Raw genomic sequence first — 17786 nt, forward strand, 5'->3', positions numbered from 1 at the left:
CAAATGGTCTTTCTGGTTTTTTTTTCTTGTTGTTGTTGTTGTTGTTGTTTTTAAAGATTTTATTTATTTATTTGACAGAGAGAGACACAGAGAGAGAGGGAACACAAGCAGGGGGAGTAAGAGAGGGAGAAGCAGGCCTCCGGCGGAGCAGGGAGCCCGATACAGGGCTTGATCACAGGACCCTGGGATCATGACCTGAGCCGAAGGCAGATGCCTAATGACTGAGCCACCCAGGCGCCCCTGGTCTTTCTGTTTTTTTAATTGTTAGCTCTGAAAAGAGGGAATCCTGATTTGGTCTCTACCCTAGCCACCTACGCAGGCAGGCAGGAAGACAGAGACGAGGACCACAGAGCATGCAGAAAAGATCACCTGCTGGCTGCCAGGCGCCCGACAGGGAGGTGGAGTAAGGGGAGGAGGGAGTGTGATCACTTTTTTGGGGCAGGTCCGAGAACGCTCCTTTTCCCGTCGCTTTTACACCAACAGACACAAACAGAGAGAACAATGGTGAAACAGGGGCCATGTTTAGGCTGGTTCTAGAAGGATTAAGAGCATTCACCAAAGCCATCCCTCCCGTGCCTCTCCATCGTCCACAGCAATGGCTGTATGGTCAGGGAGGACAGCTTGTCACAGTCGGCGGCAGGCTTCCATGCCATACTCGCGCTATCTGGTAAGTGCAGACCACATGGGTAGTATCTGTAGCTGGTCTTGGGGCAGAACTTACAGTGTAACACTTTCTAAATGCCAGGGATCAAGGATATATTCTTTGTTGGTTTTATCAGGGAAGTTGAGGATAGAAGAAATGAGCTAGGATGTAGGTAGAGAGAAAGGGCACACAGGCCAACCATCACGAGGGGAGTGTGGTGACCGCCTCCCGAGGGCTCCGCCACCTGTACACCCACCAGCAGCAAAGTGGCACTCTCCTTGAGGGCCCGCTCAAGACAACACCCTGCCATGGCTTCCCTCTCCTCAGCCCCTTGAGTGCACTTAAAAGGTTCTGGAAAACCACCAGGGAAATACAAGGAAGTACAGGAAACAGAATATAAGAATGTAAGTACATCTGTCATTAACCGAACACCATATATATTCATGGATTATTTCCCCATTTTGCCCCTCTCCATTGTATTCCCTTCCTGTGAATCTGTGATTTAGAGAACTTTTCGGTACTTAAGAAACAATTACTTGTTTCTAGGCCAGAGGAATCCTCCATTTCCTCATGCCCAGAATGACCATGTGGGGCAGCACACAGAGGAAGCCTGGGAGGGAGAAAAAGCTGTGGAGGCTGTGAGGCCAGGGGATACAGACCCCCTGTGTTCCAACCTCTCATGACAATTTACTTCCAAACCAAGGCTGATTAATGTGCAGTTTGCCTGCTGGACGCATTTCTGAGACCAAAAGGCAGAAGGGTGGGGAGGGAAGAGCCAAAGTGTTTACAAAGGAAGGTAAAAAAGAGAAGTCACCGGCAAGCAAAGTTGTTATTCATTTTCCCTCTTCCATACCATGACCTAAGTTAAAACCGATCCTTGCGCCAACTCAGCCACCATTGATTGCTGTGCTTGCCACACCCTCCTGCCTCAATCCAAACCTCTTCAAGAAAAACAAAAAGTGAGTCATGGCAAGGTATCGCTGGTAAGCCCCCCTCATTCCTAAAGGGAGCTAAAGAAGGCCATCGTCAGGGTGAGTCAGAAGCAGAGGGCCAATGGAGTACACCACCAAAGTGCCTCTGTTCCCATGTTTCTGGAGCACCAGAATGTTACAGAATCTTCTCTCAGGAGATAAATTTACAGGGCCAAGACTCATGATACCATCCATGATTTAGTGTTGAGGAAAAATTACATGTAACTGTGACTTACAGTTGTTTCACAGCCAAGTAAATTTACTATTTTCAACTCTATATAGCAATGATCTATAGGATTTTCATTGCTCATGGTTTTTCACTCACTGAGATGTACCCAGATATTCTTTCCAACTGTAATCCCTGGTGCCCACTCCACAGAACCCAGGTTTGACTGCTGCCTCTAGAGCCTAGCTATATTCTACTTCACTGACTGTGATCATAAATTACCCAGATGACAACCTAGCTGTTACGTCTCCATGTAGCACCCCGCACAAGGTCAGAGGCCATCAGATGCTTTATAAACAGGGGACACACAAGCAGGCCCACAAACACCAAGCTCCTGATGATCCATCAGGTGATGAGCTGATATGCCAGTCTTCACCAAAACAGAGGCTTGGCTGAGCCAGGCTCCTTGGGTCACATTTAATACCCTTGAGACTTCCCAGCAAGTCAACCCAAAGCTGCCCTGGGCACATGACAGTTAAAGTCATCTGTTCATCCACTACACGTGTTACAACTGACTTCCCTTCCCCATTGCTCCTCCTAGTTCAGGCGACCTTGTTGAACACTATCAGAATCTAGAGTTTGGGGGAATCTAGTTTAGAGTTCATTTTCTCCTTCAGCAGATCCTCAACTAAAAATTACCTTTCAAATCATACACTCCACCTAGATTTCAAGGCAAAGCGTAAGAAAATAAAATGGATTTTCCAATGAGTCTTGTTTGTTTGTTTTCCAGAAGACCTCCTCCAAACACAGAGAAAGAAGCAGCTTGGCTTCTGTGTGAGTTTGGACATTGCTCCCCGGCTTCCATCTCAGCCTCAGGGGCCCTGCCTTTAATGTGGCATATTATTTAATTTAAAAGAGGTTAGAAAGGAAACTTTTGCCCTGAATGTAATTCAAATAAAATCCACTTGCCACTCCCCAGCACCTCCCAGCACTAGCTGGCGCTCGATAGCACAAGAAGAAATCGAGAGTCAGCTCACCTGACCTCTCAGAATCTTAGTCCTAGATGATACCAAACCACAAGACAGAGAATCCAGGCTGCACTCACAGAGGAGGAACTTGCTCAACTGTGACTTGGGAGAAAATAGAGGCCCCAATCCTTCTGATGGGTTTCCTATTATCAATGAGGTGCCATCCTTCCACCCACTTCTTCTGTCCTATCCAATACTGCTTAGAAGCAGCTTTCTAGGAGATCCTGTGAAAAATTTACTGAAAATTTTCAAGGAGTATTTTAAATGGAGACAAAACGCCAAGAAAATGCCCATGCTCATCTTTGTCGAGGGTCTGAAACAAATAAAAATCATAGTTTAAGATATTTCTTGGCTAACATTTTCCTATTTAATGTGAAAGGCTCCAATGCCCCAATTCTCAGCCTTGCTGAGTTCAGGATTCTCCCTCCACTAGTTACAAGGACACATGTAAGCAAAAAGTCAACTTGGGACAAGGGCTATGGTGGTAAAACCAGAGAGGCTAAGGTATCTGGAACAACTTCCCATAGAGCTTCAGCTAGTTTCAACACCAGATTAACCACCTACTCTTTTAACTGATTTCTCAAATCCCAAGGAGTTAAACAAATCATACAATACAATCAGGACTGTCTGTTAAACTTTTCCCTAGAGCTGCTACTCAAATGAGTACAGAAGCTTCCTGTCCTTGGGAGCTAGGATTCTAAAGTGTAGGCCTCAGCCCTGGCTGACGCAGAGGGATGAGTAGGGTGGGAAGGCCCAGGGAAGCAGCACCCATTCTGGTCCCTGGGCAGCTCCTTTACCTGTTTCCACTGGGGGGTGGGAGCAGGGCGACCCTGCTCAGGAAGGCAGCAGGACGGCTGGCTGACCCCACGCTCTTGTGTTGGCTGTGACACACAGGCCAAGTATGGGTGGGGGACAGGACATGGAGACAAAACAAAATAAAATACATTAAAGTAGGAGAAGACACAAAAAAGATACTCACAGTGGACATACACACATCTAGGATCGGGGAGTGGGGGCAGACACAGAATTAATTCTTAGAAAGTTACATTTACAAAGGAAACAAAATACCCCAACCCCACAAACTAAAAGTAAATGCAAAGGAAAAAACGAGGAAATCAGAAGCTGTAATTTTCACTCTCCTCTTCCCTAGCTCAAAGCTCTGAACCTAAACTACTAATTCCGGTTTGGAAAACTAATCTTTCTACTCAAAATGATGAACACAACCTTCCCTTAGGGGCAGACTTCCTCCCATGGAGAGCATTCCAGATCTCCTGAGATGGGGCAGATCCCGCGGTTGCTAGAGCTGCCAGGCAACCTCAGATGTCTACCAATGAATATTATTATTCCTCTCTATGAGCCACAATACATATGACTGGAGTGTAAAAATTAATAACCAAAGGCTAAATGTGAGAAGAAGTTAATTATGGCCAGACTCCAAGCAAAGTCATTACCCACCCTCCCCACCCCTGGTTCTGAGAACAATGGCTGATATGTATGGAAAAGTTGAAGAAAGAGAGTAAAAGAATAAAAAGAATGGGCTCCCTTTCCTTTGGATGTTCTCTCAGGTCATTAGGGAGTTTTATAAGAAACTTCCTGTGTTAATCTCCAAATCCCAGGACCTCCTCTTATAAGAAGTCTTAGTGACTTTCAGGTAAGCAAGAGGAGGGACAAGACCCAACAAAGATCTCAAGTCAAATGCTCCTGTCTAGCACTCTCAAGTTAGTATCCATGATGACTCTTTAAAGTGTTCATAACTCCTGACCTAGTTTGAGGATAGCCTATGAAAACCATCCGCAACACACAAAAGAAGATTTATCACAAGAACATTTATTATCTCTGTACTTTGTCATGAAAGATGAGCAACAACAAAAACATCCAACACTAGAGGAAGAGTGAAGAAAAGCATCGTACACACACATATTGGAAGATGCTTGTAGAGTTTGGAACAATATGGGAATATGCCCAAAGTTACATGAACAAAGCAGAACAGAAAAGTGTATATTCCGAATGACCTCAATGCACTGAAAACAGACTAGAAAGAAATATAACAAAATGTTAACAGAATTAGAGGTGTCTTGATTACCTTTATTATTTTCTCTAGGATTTTCCTCAATAAGCATCTACCTCTTCTATAATTCAAATATGTCTGCACATATGTGAGCATATAAATATGTATAGATATATATAAAACTTTAAATTCCTCTTCTGAATTTTTGCCACAAACATCTCAGACATGAATGGTGAGGAGAAAGCAGTGCTGAAAGCATAGGAGGAGCTTATAAAATGCTTTTCTCTGCCACAGTCAGACAAAGAGAAAACCAGACATAGTCTTGAGCGCATGAGTGCTCGCTGAGACACACCTCATCCCACTTCATTTGACTGAGAAGACCCCTCCTTCCTATATGGCCAGACCAAGCGTGGATGGGTGAGATACGAAGTGGGGTTTACCTGTCTCCTCATGCCAGTGGACTGTGGGGGTGCATTCTCTTCAAATTTGGCCAGCAGCTGGGTTGCCATGTACTTCACTTTGTTCTGATTGCCAAGAGCCACATCCATCCTCCTGTCTGTCAGAGTGCTCACCAGTGTGGGCCTTCCTCCTCTGTAGCCCCGGGGCGCGTCCTCCTGACAAATGTCAACACCCAAAAACCGGCCTTGGTTAGAGGAGCCCCCTACAAATGCCCTTCCCTCAAAGAAGGAGTGAAGCCAGTGCGTGGCATGGTGGCTGCTATTTCTGCTTTAGGTTAAGCTTAACAGCTCTCTTCAAGGTTCTAGTATCAACATGCAGTCAGCAAGACGCTGGTGCATGGGGCAGTACAAAGAGGTACTCGGACTTGGGCTGGTGTTGTCCTATCTCAGGAAAGCCACCGCCTCCCGCCAAATGTAAACTTCTAAAGAGAGAGGAAAGCACTAGTGCACGTGTGTGTATGCTCCTTTAGCTGCTCTCCGAAACACTGAACAAAAGCAACAGCCCACTGAAAGAGCAGCTGTCCACAGAAATTCTCATAAAAATGAGTATGAAAAGATCTAGCAATACCAATTTAGAAATTGACTTCAGCCCAAAAGAGCAATTCAGTATGACTATTCCAGCAAATCCCAGATAATTCTCACCTCTTCCGACTGACTGGTCTTTCTCCTCTTTCCAGCACCATCCAAGTCCTTTTCCTTTTTATCCTATACCAAGAGATGAGGGAGACTGCATTATCCTAGTCACCATACCTCGCCTTTAGGTTTGTAGCAGGTCAAAAACCTCTTCCTTTTTTTTTTTTTTTTTAAGATTTTATTTATTTGACAGAGAGAGAGAGAGAGAGCACAAGCAGGGGGAGTGGGAGAGGGAGAAGCTCCCGCCAAGCAGGGAGCCCGATGTGGGGCTCGATACCAGGACCCCAAAATCATGCTGAGCCGAAGGCAGATGCTTAACCAACTGAGCCACCCAGGTGCCCCCAAAACCTCTTCCATTTACCTTGGGAGAACGCTTCCGAGAGATGGTCTGTCCAAGTTTGCTGAGGAAGGAGATGGGGGATTTGGTGCTGGCTATAAGAACTGCTTTCTCCTCAGCATTCAGGTCCAGGGCCTCTGTGAACAGGAAGCAATGTTGAGCACAGCCCTGGAGGGGGCTTCAAAGTACTGACCAGAACTACACTCCCTGCAGGAGGCTCATAGAACCTCAGAAAACTCTAAAGGTTCATCGGCTTTGACAAAAGCAAGAGGAACTCAGCAGGAAATTCCACTAAGGTCTGGATGTTGACCTTTCTCTTTTCCATCCATGTTAACAGAACCAACTCTTTTTTCCAGTCCACTTCGGTCACAAAACCCTCCACTTTTCCTTTTCAAAAGTTGGTATCTGCCTATGATTGTTAGTTATAACAGACTGCTAAAGCCTCACCTTCGTGATAAAAATTTCAAGGTAGAGGGATAAAAGGAGGAAGGGTATATAGCTTAGAGTCATTGCCTTTGATTATGCAGACTCCATATACTTAGGTGCACATAATGGGAAGGCTCTCCCTAAATAGGTATACTGATGTTAGAGTTGTGGATTCCTATTGTAAGAACTGCATATCTGGTCAGAAAAAGCCATGGACATCTATAAGAGTACATAGGCTAGAAGACACTGGAGAACCACAAACTCTGTGGATTCCAATGTTTTATTAGTAACAATAGTAATTTTAAAAGTAACTGAAACTAGTACTATACTGCTAACATTAAATGCTTCTGTTTGCCAAACATTCTCCTTAGCACATCACAGTTTTATGTTATATGTACATAAAATCCAGTTTATGGATGAGGAAACTGAGGCACAGGGAAATTTAGTAACTTGCCTAAGGTCAAACAGGTGGAAGTACTGGGAAATAAATCCAAGTTGGGTACCATGGTCAACACTCTAAAGCATTATGTATACTTACTCCAGGGACAATAAATGACAACAGGAATATATTTTTTGGTAGCATTCTGGTAGACTGAGGCAGCAGGCTGAGGGCCAAAGATGGAAAAACACCAAAAGGTTGGAGAAGAGAGAGAAGGCAGAGAAGGAACGGTTACAGAAGAAAGAGAATGAAGCAAACAAGTACAGGACCAGAGAGGCCAATGAGAAGACGGAATTTCAAGAAAAAGGACATAATTCCATAGTGCTGAATAATGCAGAAAAGCCAAGTGCGTGAGCGATGCAAAATGAGAAAAGAATGAGGATTTGGTGATTCTTCATGACTGTAGAGAACAGTTTTGGCAGAGCAGTAAAAAAGAAGCTGGGCTGCAAAGTGTTACAAAGAAGTTACCTTAGAAGGTAGAGGTCCTCACCGATATGAGGAATTCTTAATCTCAGGAAACAAACTGAGGGTTGCTGGAGTGGTGGGGGGTGGAAGGGATGGGATGGCTGGGTGATAGACATTGGGGAGGGTATGTGCTATGGTGAGTGCTATGAATTGTGCAAGACTGTTGAATCACAGACCTGTACCTCTGAAACAAATAATACATTATATGTTAAAAAAAAAAAAAGAAGAAGAAGAAGAGGATAGCAGAAGGGGAAGAATGAAGGGGGGGAAATCGGAGGGGGAGATGAACCATGAGAGACAATGGACTCTGAAAAGCAGACTGAGGGTTCTAGAGGGGAGGGGGGTGGGAGGATGGGTTGGCCTGGTGATGCATATTGGGGAGGGCACGTTCTGCATGGAGCACTGGGTGTTATACGTAAATAGTGAATCATGGAACACTACATCAAAAACTAATGATGTATGGTGATTAACATAGTAATAATAATAAAAAAACTTATCAAATCACTATGTTGTAAAAAAAAAGTCTCACAGAGGAGGAGTTCTTTGTGATGCCACTGTTACTTCGAAAAATAGTTTGATGACCGAGTAAGTTTGGGAAATGTCCAGTTACAGAAAATTATGTGAGCTTAACTACTTCAGGATTTTTCAGAGCCTTTAGCTTGTTAAGGTACACTGTGATTCTCTAAGGCGGAACAATATAAGGTAGCATTTTTCTAATGTATGTGACCAAGGAACTCCCTCCACACTCTACTGCCCCTTTTTTTCTTAACTGAAACTCCAGTTAATATTTTAAGAAATGATGGCTCTTTGGGGCGCCCGGGTGCTCAGTCTGTTAAACGGCTGCCTTCAGCTCAGGTCATGATCCCAGGGTCCTGGGATTGAGCCCCACGTCAGGCTCCCTGCTTGACGGGAAGCCTGCTTCTTCCTCTCCTGCTTCCCCTGCTTGTGCTTGTGTGCGCTCTCTCTCTCTGTCAAATATATAAATAAAATCTTTAAAAAAAAAAAAAAAAAAAGAAGGTAGAGATCCTAGTAAGTACTAACCACCTTTCAAAAAGCCTGGTTCGGAGAGAAAGGGTATGAGAAAGTAGTAGAGTCAAGGCAAACATTTTGCAAAGGAATGATTTTTGCATATTTATAGATTTAGTGAGAAAGTTTGGGAAAAGAAAGAATGGCTGAGAATATACTAGTAGAGAAGGAAAAAATAATGGAGCAAAGTTCTAGGGCCTTACCCGGACAGCCAACATAGAGTAAGTGCAGGTTTCCTTTTGGTGGTATTGATGAAGGACATGGTTAGAAGAAAGAAAAGCCAGGCAACAACAAAAAAGAAATGGAGGCCTTCCATAGCAGCGGCCACCAGCCCCTTACCACTGGAGGGGAGTGAGTCCTTGAACATCTCGTAGAACTGAGTCAGGTACATCACCATAGAAAGCTTGTCAGGCTCCCCCACCGAGGCCATTTCTTTGCCTGTCATGATGGGAGAAATGCCCAGCTCCTTCTCGGCAATATCAAAGGCCAGCTGGTTATTCTTCTCCACATTTTGCTCATCCAAAGAATCAAAATCTCTAAGAAACAGAATGAGAAAAACATATCAACAAGGGCTGCTTGTCCTCAGGCCAGAAAACACAGTATCAGTGGAGTCATCATCATTTTTTAGTCTTTCAGCTACAATCCAGGGTGCGGGGCTATCACCGCAATCTGACAGCCAACCTGTTCATCTCACCTTTTGGTCTCCTCCCTTTCACTAAGAAAATGCAAATCATCCTCAAGGAGAAGAAATGATTAAAGATCTACTCGGGAAGGAAAAAAGGGGGGGAAAGGTTGAAGAACTACTCTCATTTTCCCAATAACATAAATTTCTTACTAAAAGGTAAGCTCAAGAATAGAACTATCTTTACTGCATATCCTCTTGTACCTTGTATGTGGCCTGTACATATTAAACTAATGTTCAATAATGATAAATATCCAATTTGGACCAGACTGCTTCTAAAGGCCTAGGACTATCACTCGCTGTGTCGTTTGGACCAGATGTGCTGTTGATGCACTGCATCAGCTCTGGTAAATCTTACTCAGCCTTCTACTTGAAGGGAAATTCCAAAACCTTCCTCAAAAGATTTTTCCACTGCTAAACTTCCTGAGTTTTCCCAAGTATTTAAATTAACAAACACTTCCCGCTGGGTCTCAAACTTCTTGCCATTCGATCAAGTAAAGACTGATAGTATTCTTCTTTAAGAGGTGATTGCAGATCAACTGGGCAGGCCTTATTTTGTGTTAACCTACTACTGACTCCTAGCAAGGTTTTCATTTTTCTAAATGCCTTTTCTTTATAGATTAAGCCTATTAAACCAGGAAGGCCTCATCCTGAATGAAGTCATTGTAGTCTAAAGAGTGCCAAATCACCTACTCACTGCTTTGTGTCTGTTACACAGAACTTCCCTAGACCTTCTGCAGGCAGCCTTCTCCCTTTACCACCCCCCAACCTCGCCTGCTAGGTTCCCTTCAGCTACTTTTGCCTCCATCTCCTTTTCTTTCCTGACTTCCCTTTGGAAGAGAATGGATTCACCCAGTCTTCTTTTAAAGCATTCTGTGCCATTCATCACAATCCTGAAACTATTCCCTCTTCCTCTCCCATCCTTTCTTGATCGGGGGGAGGGGGGATTACTTTCACTTACCATTCACCAACCTCTGCATTAGCTAAGGGACAGGAGCACTGGAGGTCACTTAGCTTTATCCAAACAAATCAGAAATACCCATTCCTAAAGCATACTATATGTAGGGCTGTTTCTAATAGCTCTTGCCTCATTAATTTATAACCTAATATAAATAGGAACTATGTTTCTTAGGTTTCCTTAAGCAATCATTAAAGCAAACGCACAAATCTGGGCCCTAATGATAAAAGGACAGGCAGCCAGGATAATTTAACAGGCTTTTCTTCTGTTTCTGGATCTTCTTGTTTGGCTTCCATGGTAACAAATGCCTATGGGGGAAATCTGAGTGCACCGGTCACTGTAGTTGACCTGGGGTCATCCTATTGTAGTGATTCTGCATTTAGGTGAGTAAAGAATGGCCAAGAGAAGGTGTCACTGATACAAGTGGGTAAAGTGGCCTGAATCTTGTGGGCCTGGGCAGAGTATATTTGCAAGAGGCGCAATTCTTAACAGAGATAATACCAATGAACTATGATAAATCGGGTAAGTATTCACCGTTTTCTGTCTTGCTGGTCGTGACATATTTGCCTTCAGCCAGCCAAATGTTCTAGTGAGGTTTTCCTTATGATCAACAGCATCTGCGAGATAGCTGACCGAAATGAAGAGTTCAACCTGGGGCCAATAAACAGAGTTTTCCTTTGTGTGATGTTAATAGGCCCAGGTGGGTGTTAAAACCAGTTTTTGACCTTCTGAGTGCTGTGATTTTTAAAACCTCAGCTGGATTCAGCTACATGATGCTTGACAGAAGTTTTAAATATAACTAAACTGAAATTAATCACTGCCTTCTAGAAAAAAGTATCTTGCTATGTATCTCATTCTAGATAAAAATATAAAATTTGGCTGATAGCAAAATACTCTGAGGTCCTGAGGGAATACAAAATGAAACACAAAGTTTGTCACAACTTACATCAGATCAGGGCGGTATCTATGGATGATCGCACATAAGGCCAGTCCACTTTTCCAAGACATAGTGAGATCTGTCACATTTACCCCTGCATAGCCATCTGTCTGCCTTTGGCACCAACCCAGCAGTTTGCTTGAACGAGCTACAGACTCTAAAACAACAAAAAAATTATCAGAAGTGTGGTCACTTGGTAGCATTGATGTAGGATCCTCTTTGTAGTACACATACCCAGTTTGAAAAATTACTAAAGGTAGGAACAAAATAGTTGTCACTGTTTCAAAAGTAAAAAGCTATGTAACTGGTATCATGATAGTGGAATTTTAGGTAGATAAGAATTTACCCAGACTCTGATGTCAACGCCAGCCCCTCTAACAGAATAAGTCACAAGAGGGATGATCTGGATCTGTTCATGCTAAAGCCCAGGGTCCCAGCAGCACTCTTGGATACTGACTTAGATGGAAGAGCGCCATCTACTGAGCTGTCACCTTCACTTGCAGAAGGTCTAAGATTTCCCTGGAGAGTTGCTTGGCAGCTAGCTGAGGAATCTCCTTCCCTTCAAAGTAACATTGAGAGGAGTAGAGCAGAAAAAAGTCCATTCTCTTTAGCAACACACTAAACCAATAGCAAGCAAAGCCCACTCTTACACGTTCCAGGGTATAGAGCGATTTGTCAAATGAAGAAACTCTGTAGGATTATAATGGCACAGCCAAGGACCCCAGACCAGAATGATCCCTCAGGCCAGGATTGGCACTCTATATTATAAATGATCACATCTTGAAAAAGTGAACATAACAACACAAAAAAGTGAACACAATACGTGGATGTTTTCCAGTTCACTGCTGTGTCTTCTTGAACACAAAGGGCCTTTCTAAAAGTCTGTTTTTCGGGCGCCTGGGTGGCTCAGTTGGTTAAGCGACTGCCTTTGGCTCAGGTCATGATCCTGGAGTCCCTGGATCGAGTCCCGCATCGGGCTCCCTGCTCGGCAGGGAGTCTGTTTCTCCCTCTGACCCTCCCAGCCCTCCCCCCTCTCATGTGCTCTCTCTCTCAGTCTCTCTCTCTCAAATAAATAAATAAAATCTTTAAAAAAATAAATTTAAAAAAGTCTGTTTTTCTTAATTGCTCTGATATGGAGCATTTAGAAGAATCTGTGAACTCCCATTTGCGTCCAAGAATGTCTGTTCTCTTACCTTTGGCAGCTGGAAATATCTAACCTTGTATGAAGTCATTTAGTGATTTGGGAACATAAGATAAAAACTGCATATCATAAAAATCCTATTTCATTTAAGTCTTTTGGTGAAAATGTATTCTAAAATTATACAGAGAAACACTCCTGCTGTTATCATCATAAATCAAAAATTTACTTCAGAAATTAACTTTATTCAGATGTCTCCCAAGTCTGTATATCCATCAATCCAGTATGTATTGGGTAACTTCAATATTCCAGGCTCTAAAATGATAGTGACAAAGGTATATTGTCTGCTTTCAAGTAGATGACACCCGAGTGGGGAAAGATGAAAATGTTTCCGACTGCCTGTCAGTTGTGAAATCCACCTTGACAATCCAATAACATGTCATACTCAAAACAGACCCAAAGCTTCTTATCCTCCCATTTCCTTGTCCAAACTGATGGCAGCAACATCTGCAACCACCTCTTGACCCATGCAACCAAACTGCTGATGCCTATTGATTCGGGCTCTTTAATACACTCTCACTCACATAATTAATAATGACAATGACAAAATGGCTGCCATTTATCACCACAGTGTGAAGTAACTATTTCTTATGCCCATTTTACAGACAAGGAAACCAAAGCTCACAGATGCAAAATATCCTCTTCTAGCCCACACACTTCACAAATAGCAAAGCTTGGACTGGGACCCAGTTGCACCTGGCCCCAAAGTCAGAGTTCTTCTAACTATGCTCCGCTCCCTTGTCCATCCTCAACATCAGCATCAGATTCAGGCCTTCACCACCACTAGCCTGACTACTACAGTGGATTTCTAACTAGTGGCCCTACCTCTGGCGTTACCCTTCTCCATCCCATCTTACATGTAGCTGACCAGGTATATTCATGTTGCTCTCCTCTTAAAAAAATCTATAGGGGTCCTTCAGTGAACACAAAATACAGAATGGCTTTTATCTCTATAACTGTGTCCTGGCAATGTCATAGTGCTCAGCTAAAAATGCCACTGCTTTTTCCTAAAGCTTCCCCAAGAAACCTTAGTTGGTGTGTGTGCACGCACTTCCTCTCTCTTTCTCTCTCAACAGGATTTGTACCTGATTTCTCTTTATACCCTCCTAAAACCTTAGGCTGAGGGTTTTGCCCTGACATTCCTGAGATTTTTGGCTGGGCAATTCTTTGTTGTGGGGAGCTGATTTGTGCACTGTAGGTTCAGCAGTGTCCTTGGATGCCAACAGCACCCTCCCCTAGTCCTGACAATCAAAACTGTCTGCAAACACTACCAAATGTCCCCTGGGGGGCAAAATCACCCCTGGTTGAGAACCACTGCCTATACAGTACTGTGTGCACTAACAGCTCAATGAGTAAGTACAAATTTCTCTGAATAGGTCACTTGCATTTAAAAGGTCACTACCAGAACTCACCATTGCGAGTCAACTTTGGGGTAGTTCGGGAATTCACCAGGTTCTCCATTTCCAGATGAATATCTTTTGTTTCCCCAGTATCGTATAAATGGCGCACCTGGCAGAAAGTTAAGAAGGAAAATCAAACACCACACAGTAAGTTCCCATCTGAGAGCAAAATGAAAGATTAATAAGATAGCAGGTTGGGTAAAGTTCAGATAAAGACAATGACCTTTAAATCCTTTCTGGTATGTGGTGAGGTTACATATAAATAAATACATATTAGTGTAAAAAAGTTGTGCTAAAAACTAGCTACTCAGCCAAGGAGGGCCCTCTGATAGTCACTATTGGACCATTAATACTGCCCATTGACAGCAGGTCTCATGGCCCCCTTATATAAAGGATATAGAAGGCTTAAAGCCATAAACTTATAGAAAGTGAATAAAAAATTACACAAGTACATAGGCAAATATGTTGAATGGGCTGCTTTCTAAAAATTGTTGGGCTCTTCGGGATTATTGCGCTTTGTCAAATGTCATTCTTAATGCAATTATAAGACTTTAGACATTGTGGGAAATAACTCAGCAGCTCAGCAAAACTGACCAATGGTAACTTTAACTTCCAGAGAGCGTCCTGACTTTCAAAGTCCCTTCAAGTGAACAATCTCATTTGCCCTCACAATGGTCCTGTGAATAGCAGGACTATTATCTCCACTTTATCGATGAAGCTAAGGTTCAGAGAAGACGGGATGACATGTCCATGTCAAAGTGACTGGTGGCAATAATGCAAGAAGTCCCGTTTTCTGAGTAGTGAGCAAGTGCTCTCTCCCCTACAACATGCAGCTTGAATGAGGAAGCCCTGGAGAAGGTCCTGGATCCACCATTTTGGTCACATGGGCTTTCTGGCAAGTCATTCAACAACTTCCTCCCTTAGCTGCTCAATCTGTTGATGGAAAGTGATACCATTCCAGGGAGACATCTACTTGGATTATGAAAGAAGTGTGTGTATATGGTATTAATAGACACATTTCAGTGTTTCAGAGGCCTGATCCATCCTGAAAATGGGCCCAGGTGTAGATAACTGGCTAGAAGGCTCTTACCTGGCTCGGGCGGAGGAAGTTGACGTTAATATTGGGATATCTGGTGACAGGGTCGATGCTGTATTGGCTGAAGTTTTTACTCACATTCTCAGGGGTGGTCTGAGGCAGCAATCTATAAATGCTTTCCCTGCAAGAACATATAACAATTTAGTCAGAGCAGTGACAAGCACCATACACATCTCCCTCTCCTTCCATAATATTCCTATTTTTTGACAGTGTACCGAATAATCTGAAGGATATGACAAATCCTCATCCTTGACCATTTTTCTCCAAACCTACATCAGCCCTTGCTCCAATTCCCACCACACCAGTGATTCCACAGGCACTGGACTGGTTAAGGACCAGGAGCAAGAGCAAGTACACTGCGGTAGGCTGGGATAAAAAGCCTGATTCTAATTTAAAAGGCAACTAATTTACTGTTTTGTTTTTTCAGGTAGGCCAATACCAATATTTAATTTTTAAGAAAAACACAGATGAAAAAAGAACTTGCCACCAAACTTGCCCAGAGTACCTTAGGTAACAGGCTTAAAATGCTATCAACCACCAATTACACCCAGGAAATTTTATATTTCTCTCGTTTTCTAGTCAAGGCATTTGTTCTTTATTAGCAAACAAATCCTAGGATTCCTACCTTGTTTGCAATAATCTGCTTTAACATAGCTGACATTTGAAAGCTTGAGAAATGTTTACAAGCAGTTTGGGGTTTCCTTTTGAATTCAAAGTCACTTCTTGTTTCTTTTCTTATGTTAGTATGTCCCCTGCTACCACATTGATTTCACTGGCGTAAGTCTTTCTACTTTAAGGACAGGAAGATTTAATGTACTATGCTTATATATTTGTTCATGTGACTGTCATAAAGGAATCAGATACTGTTCTTTAATGGAATACAAAAATTCAGATACCATCTGTCAGTAACAAATTTAATTTGGAAAAAAAAGAAGAGCACTTAGTCTTTACATATCTGTGATTTTATTAGTCAATATCTTGCTTTTCATCTCTTAAATATGAAAACATCTTTAATTAAGAAAGAGAGAGTGAGAGAGAGAGAGAAGAAAGAAAACATGTACTCTGCCTGAGGAGCAAACCACTCATCACTCCTAGTTTTCTCGTGGAAGGGACCCCTGGATATTTCCCATTACCTCTCGGCCAGGACCTCCAAGGGGCTTGTTCCTAGAGACCAACTTCGTACCATCCAGGCTGAGTCCATAGCAGCTAGAAATCCTCGAGCTATTCCTGTTCCCATTGGCCAAAAAGGCTACGAAGGAGACAGAAAACAAAAGAACTAAAATAAATTAACCTTTCAATAGAGAGGAACTAAATTAAAGAAAGTTTGCTGTTGACAGTACTTTTTGGCAACTGTTCAGATTTTGGGCTTTCCCACTTCATAAACTGGTAGAGGAGCAAATCACAAAAGTTGCAGAGCTTCCATTCATACTTAGCAACTTGCCTACTTCCTGGTGTATCTCCTGCAGGGAGTCTACCTCTGCTGCACAATGTTGTAAACACTCATTCTACAACCTGGGATACTCACGTTTGTTCCTAATTATTACTGCTTCCTTACTTGCCTCTACTATAAAGCACTGCCACCCTTACTACTCACCTCTAGGAGGCTGTCCCCAACCAGGGCCACTAACAACTGGTGTCCATTCTGCTCCCGCACCAAGGCAGCATTCTCGGAGGCGTACATACAAGTGAAGTCGAACATGGCTACATCAGGCTGCCCATAGTGATTGATGGCAAAATCCAGAGATGGCAGCTGCTGCTGAGTGGAGAAGTCTGCTGCCTCCCTGGCATAGTTCAGCAGAGCCTCTCGGTCCACATTCTCCCGGGAAAGCAAGAGCTCTGTGTCGGCATAGTCCTGTCTCCAGAGAGAGAAGAGGGTCGAAGGAAAAGCCCCCGTTAGAACCACACTACACATGTCAGATGTAAGCCAGTTTCACAGCCTTTCCCTTCTTCCTAAAGTGATTTCATATTCCAAAATAAGTCTTCTACCCAAAGAGAAAAGGGGGAGGCGGTTTCTTTTTAAAATTTATTTATTTATTTTTAAAAAGATTATTTATTTATTTGAGAGAGAGAGCACATGAAGGGAGAGAACAGGGGGAGGCAGTTTCTTTTTAAAAATTATTTACCAAATCAAAACCTCAATGAGATACCACCTCACACCAGTCAGAATGGCTAAAATTAACAAGTCAGGAAATGACAGATGTTGGCGGGGATGCCGAGAAAGGGGAACCCTCCTACACTGTTGGTGGGAATGCAAGCTGGTGCAGCCACTCTGGAAAACAGTATGGAGGTTCCTCAAAAAGTTGAAAATAGAGCTACCATATGATCCAGCAATTGCACTACTGGGTATTTACCCCAAAGAGACAAAAGTAGGGATCCGAAAGGGTACGTGTACCCCAATGTTTATAGCAGCAATGTCCACAATAGCCAAACTGTGGAAAGAGCCAAGATGTCCATCAACAGATGAATGGATAAAGAAGATGTGGTATATATATACAATGCAATATTATGCAGCCATCAAAAGGAATGAGATCTTGCCATTGGCAATGCCGTGGATGGAACTGGAGGGTATTATGATGAGCGAAATAAGTCAAACAGAGAAAGACATGTATCATATGACCTCACTGATACGAGGAATTCTTAATCTCAGGAAACAAACTGAGGGTTGCTGGAGTGGGGGGTGGGGTGGGAGGGATGGGGTGACTGGGTGATGGACACTGGGGAGGGTATGTGCTCTGGTAAGCGCTGTGAATTGTGCAAGACTATTGAATCTCAGATCTGTACCTCTGAAACAAATAATGCAATATATGTTAAGAAAAAAAAAAGAAGAAGAAGAAGAATGTAGCAGGAGGGGAAGAATGAAGGGGGGGAAATTGGAGAGGTAGATGAACCATGAGAGATGATGGACTCTGAAAAAC

The 17786-nt window shown here is 43.1% G+C and overlaps 1 protein-coding gene across 24 annotated transcripts in view; it reads right to left on the reverse strand.

The window, feature by feature from the left end:
- The window catches only part of MICAL3 (microtubule associated monooxygenase, calponin and LIM domain containing 3), a 277268-nt gene that overhangs the window by 95148 nt on the left and 164334 nt on the right, over window positions 1–17786 (reverse strand). For 17 of the 24 annotated variants that reach the window (XR_010411645.1, XR_010411646.1, XR_010411647.1 and 14 more), the window contains 11 exons: window positions 16466–16723; window positions 16005–16120; window positions 14866–14992; window positions 13788–13884; window positions 11187–11334; window positions 8940–9136; window positions 6269–6381; window positions 5917–5979; window positions 5257–5430; window positions 3606–3689; window positions 370–468 (listed from right to left, as the gene is read on the reverse strand). Coding sequence is in view for 21 of the 24 variants with exons in the window: in XM_064591796.1 (XP_064447866.1) it covers window positions 370–468; window positions 3606–3689; window positions 5257–5430; window positions 5917–5979; window positions 6269–6381; window positions 8940–9136; window positions 11187–11334; window positions 13788–13884; window positions 14866–14992; window positions 16005–16120; window positions 16466–16723 (1476 nt within the window). In the remaining 3 variants the exon portion in view is untranslated. The remainder of the gene's footprint in view (window positions 1–369; window positions 469–3605; window positions 3690–5256; window positions 5431–5916; window positions 5980–6268; window positions 6382–8939; window positions 9137–11186; window positions 11335–13787; window positions 13885–14865; window positions 14993–16004; window positions 16121–16465; window positions 16724–17786) is intronic. The other 7 variants (XM_064591809.1, XM_064591808.1, XM_064591810.1 and 4 more) reach the window with 2 other exon arrangements.

This window comes from Mirounga angustirostris, unplaced genomic scaffold (genome assembly GCF_029215605.1).
Source record: "Mirounga angustirostris isolate CCGP_5_RB_7025 unplaced genomic scaffold, mMirAng1.0.hap1 SCAF_5, whole genome shotgun sequence".
In the NCBI taxonomy this organism is placed as follows: domain Eukaryota; kingdom Metazoa; phylum Chordata; class Mammalia; order Carnivora; family Phocidae; genus Mirounga; species Mirounga angustirostris.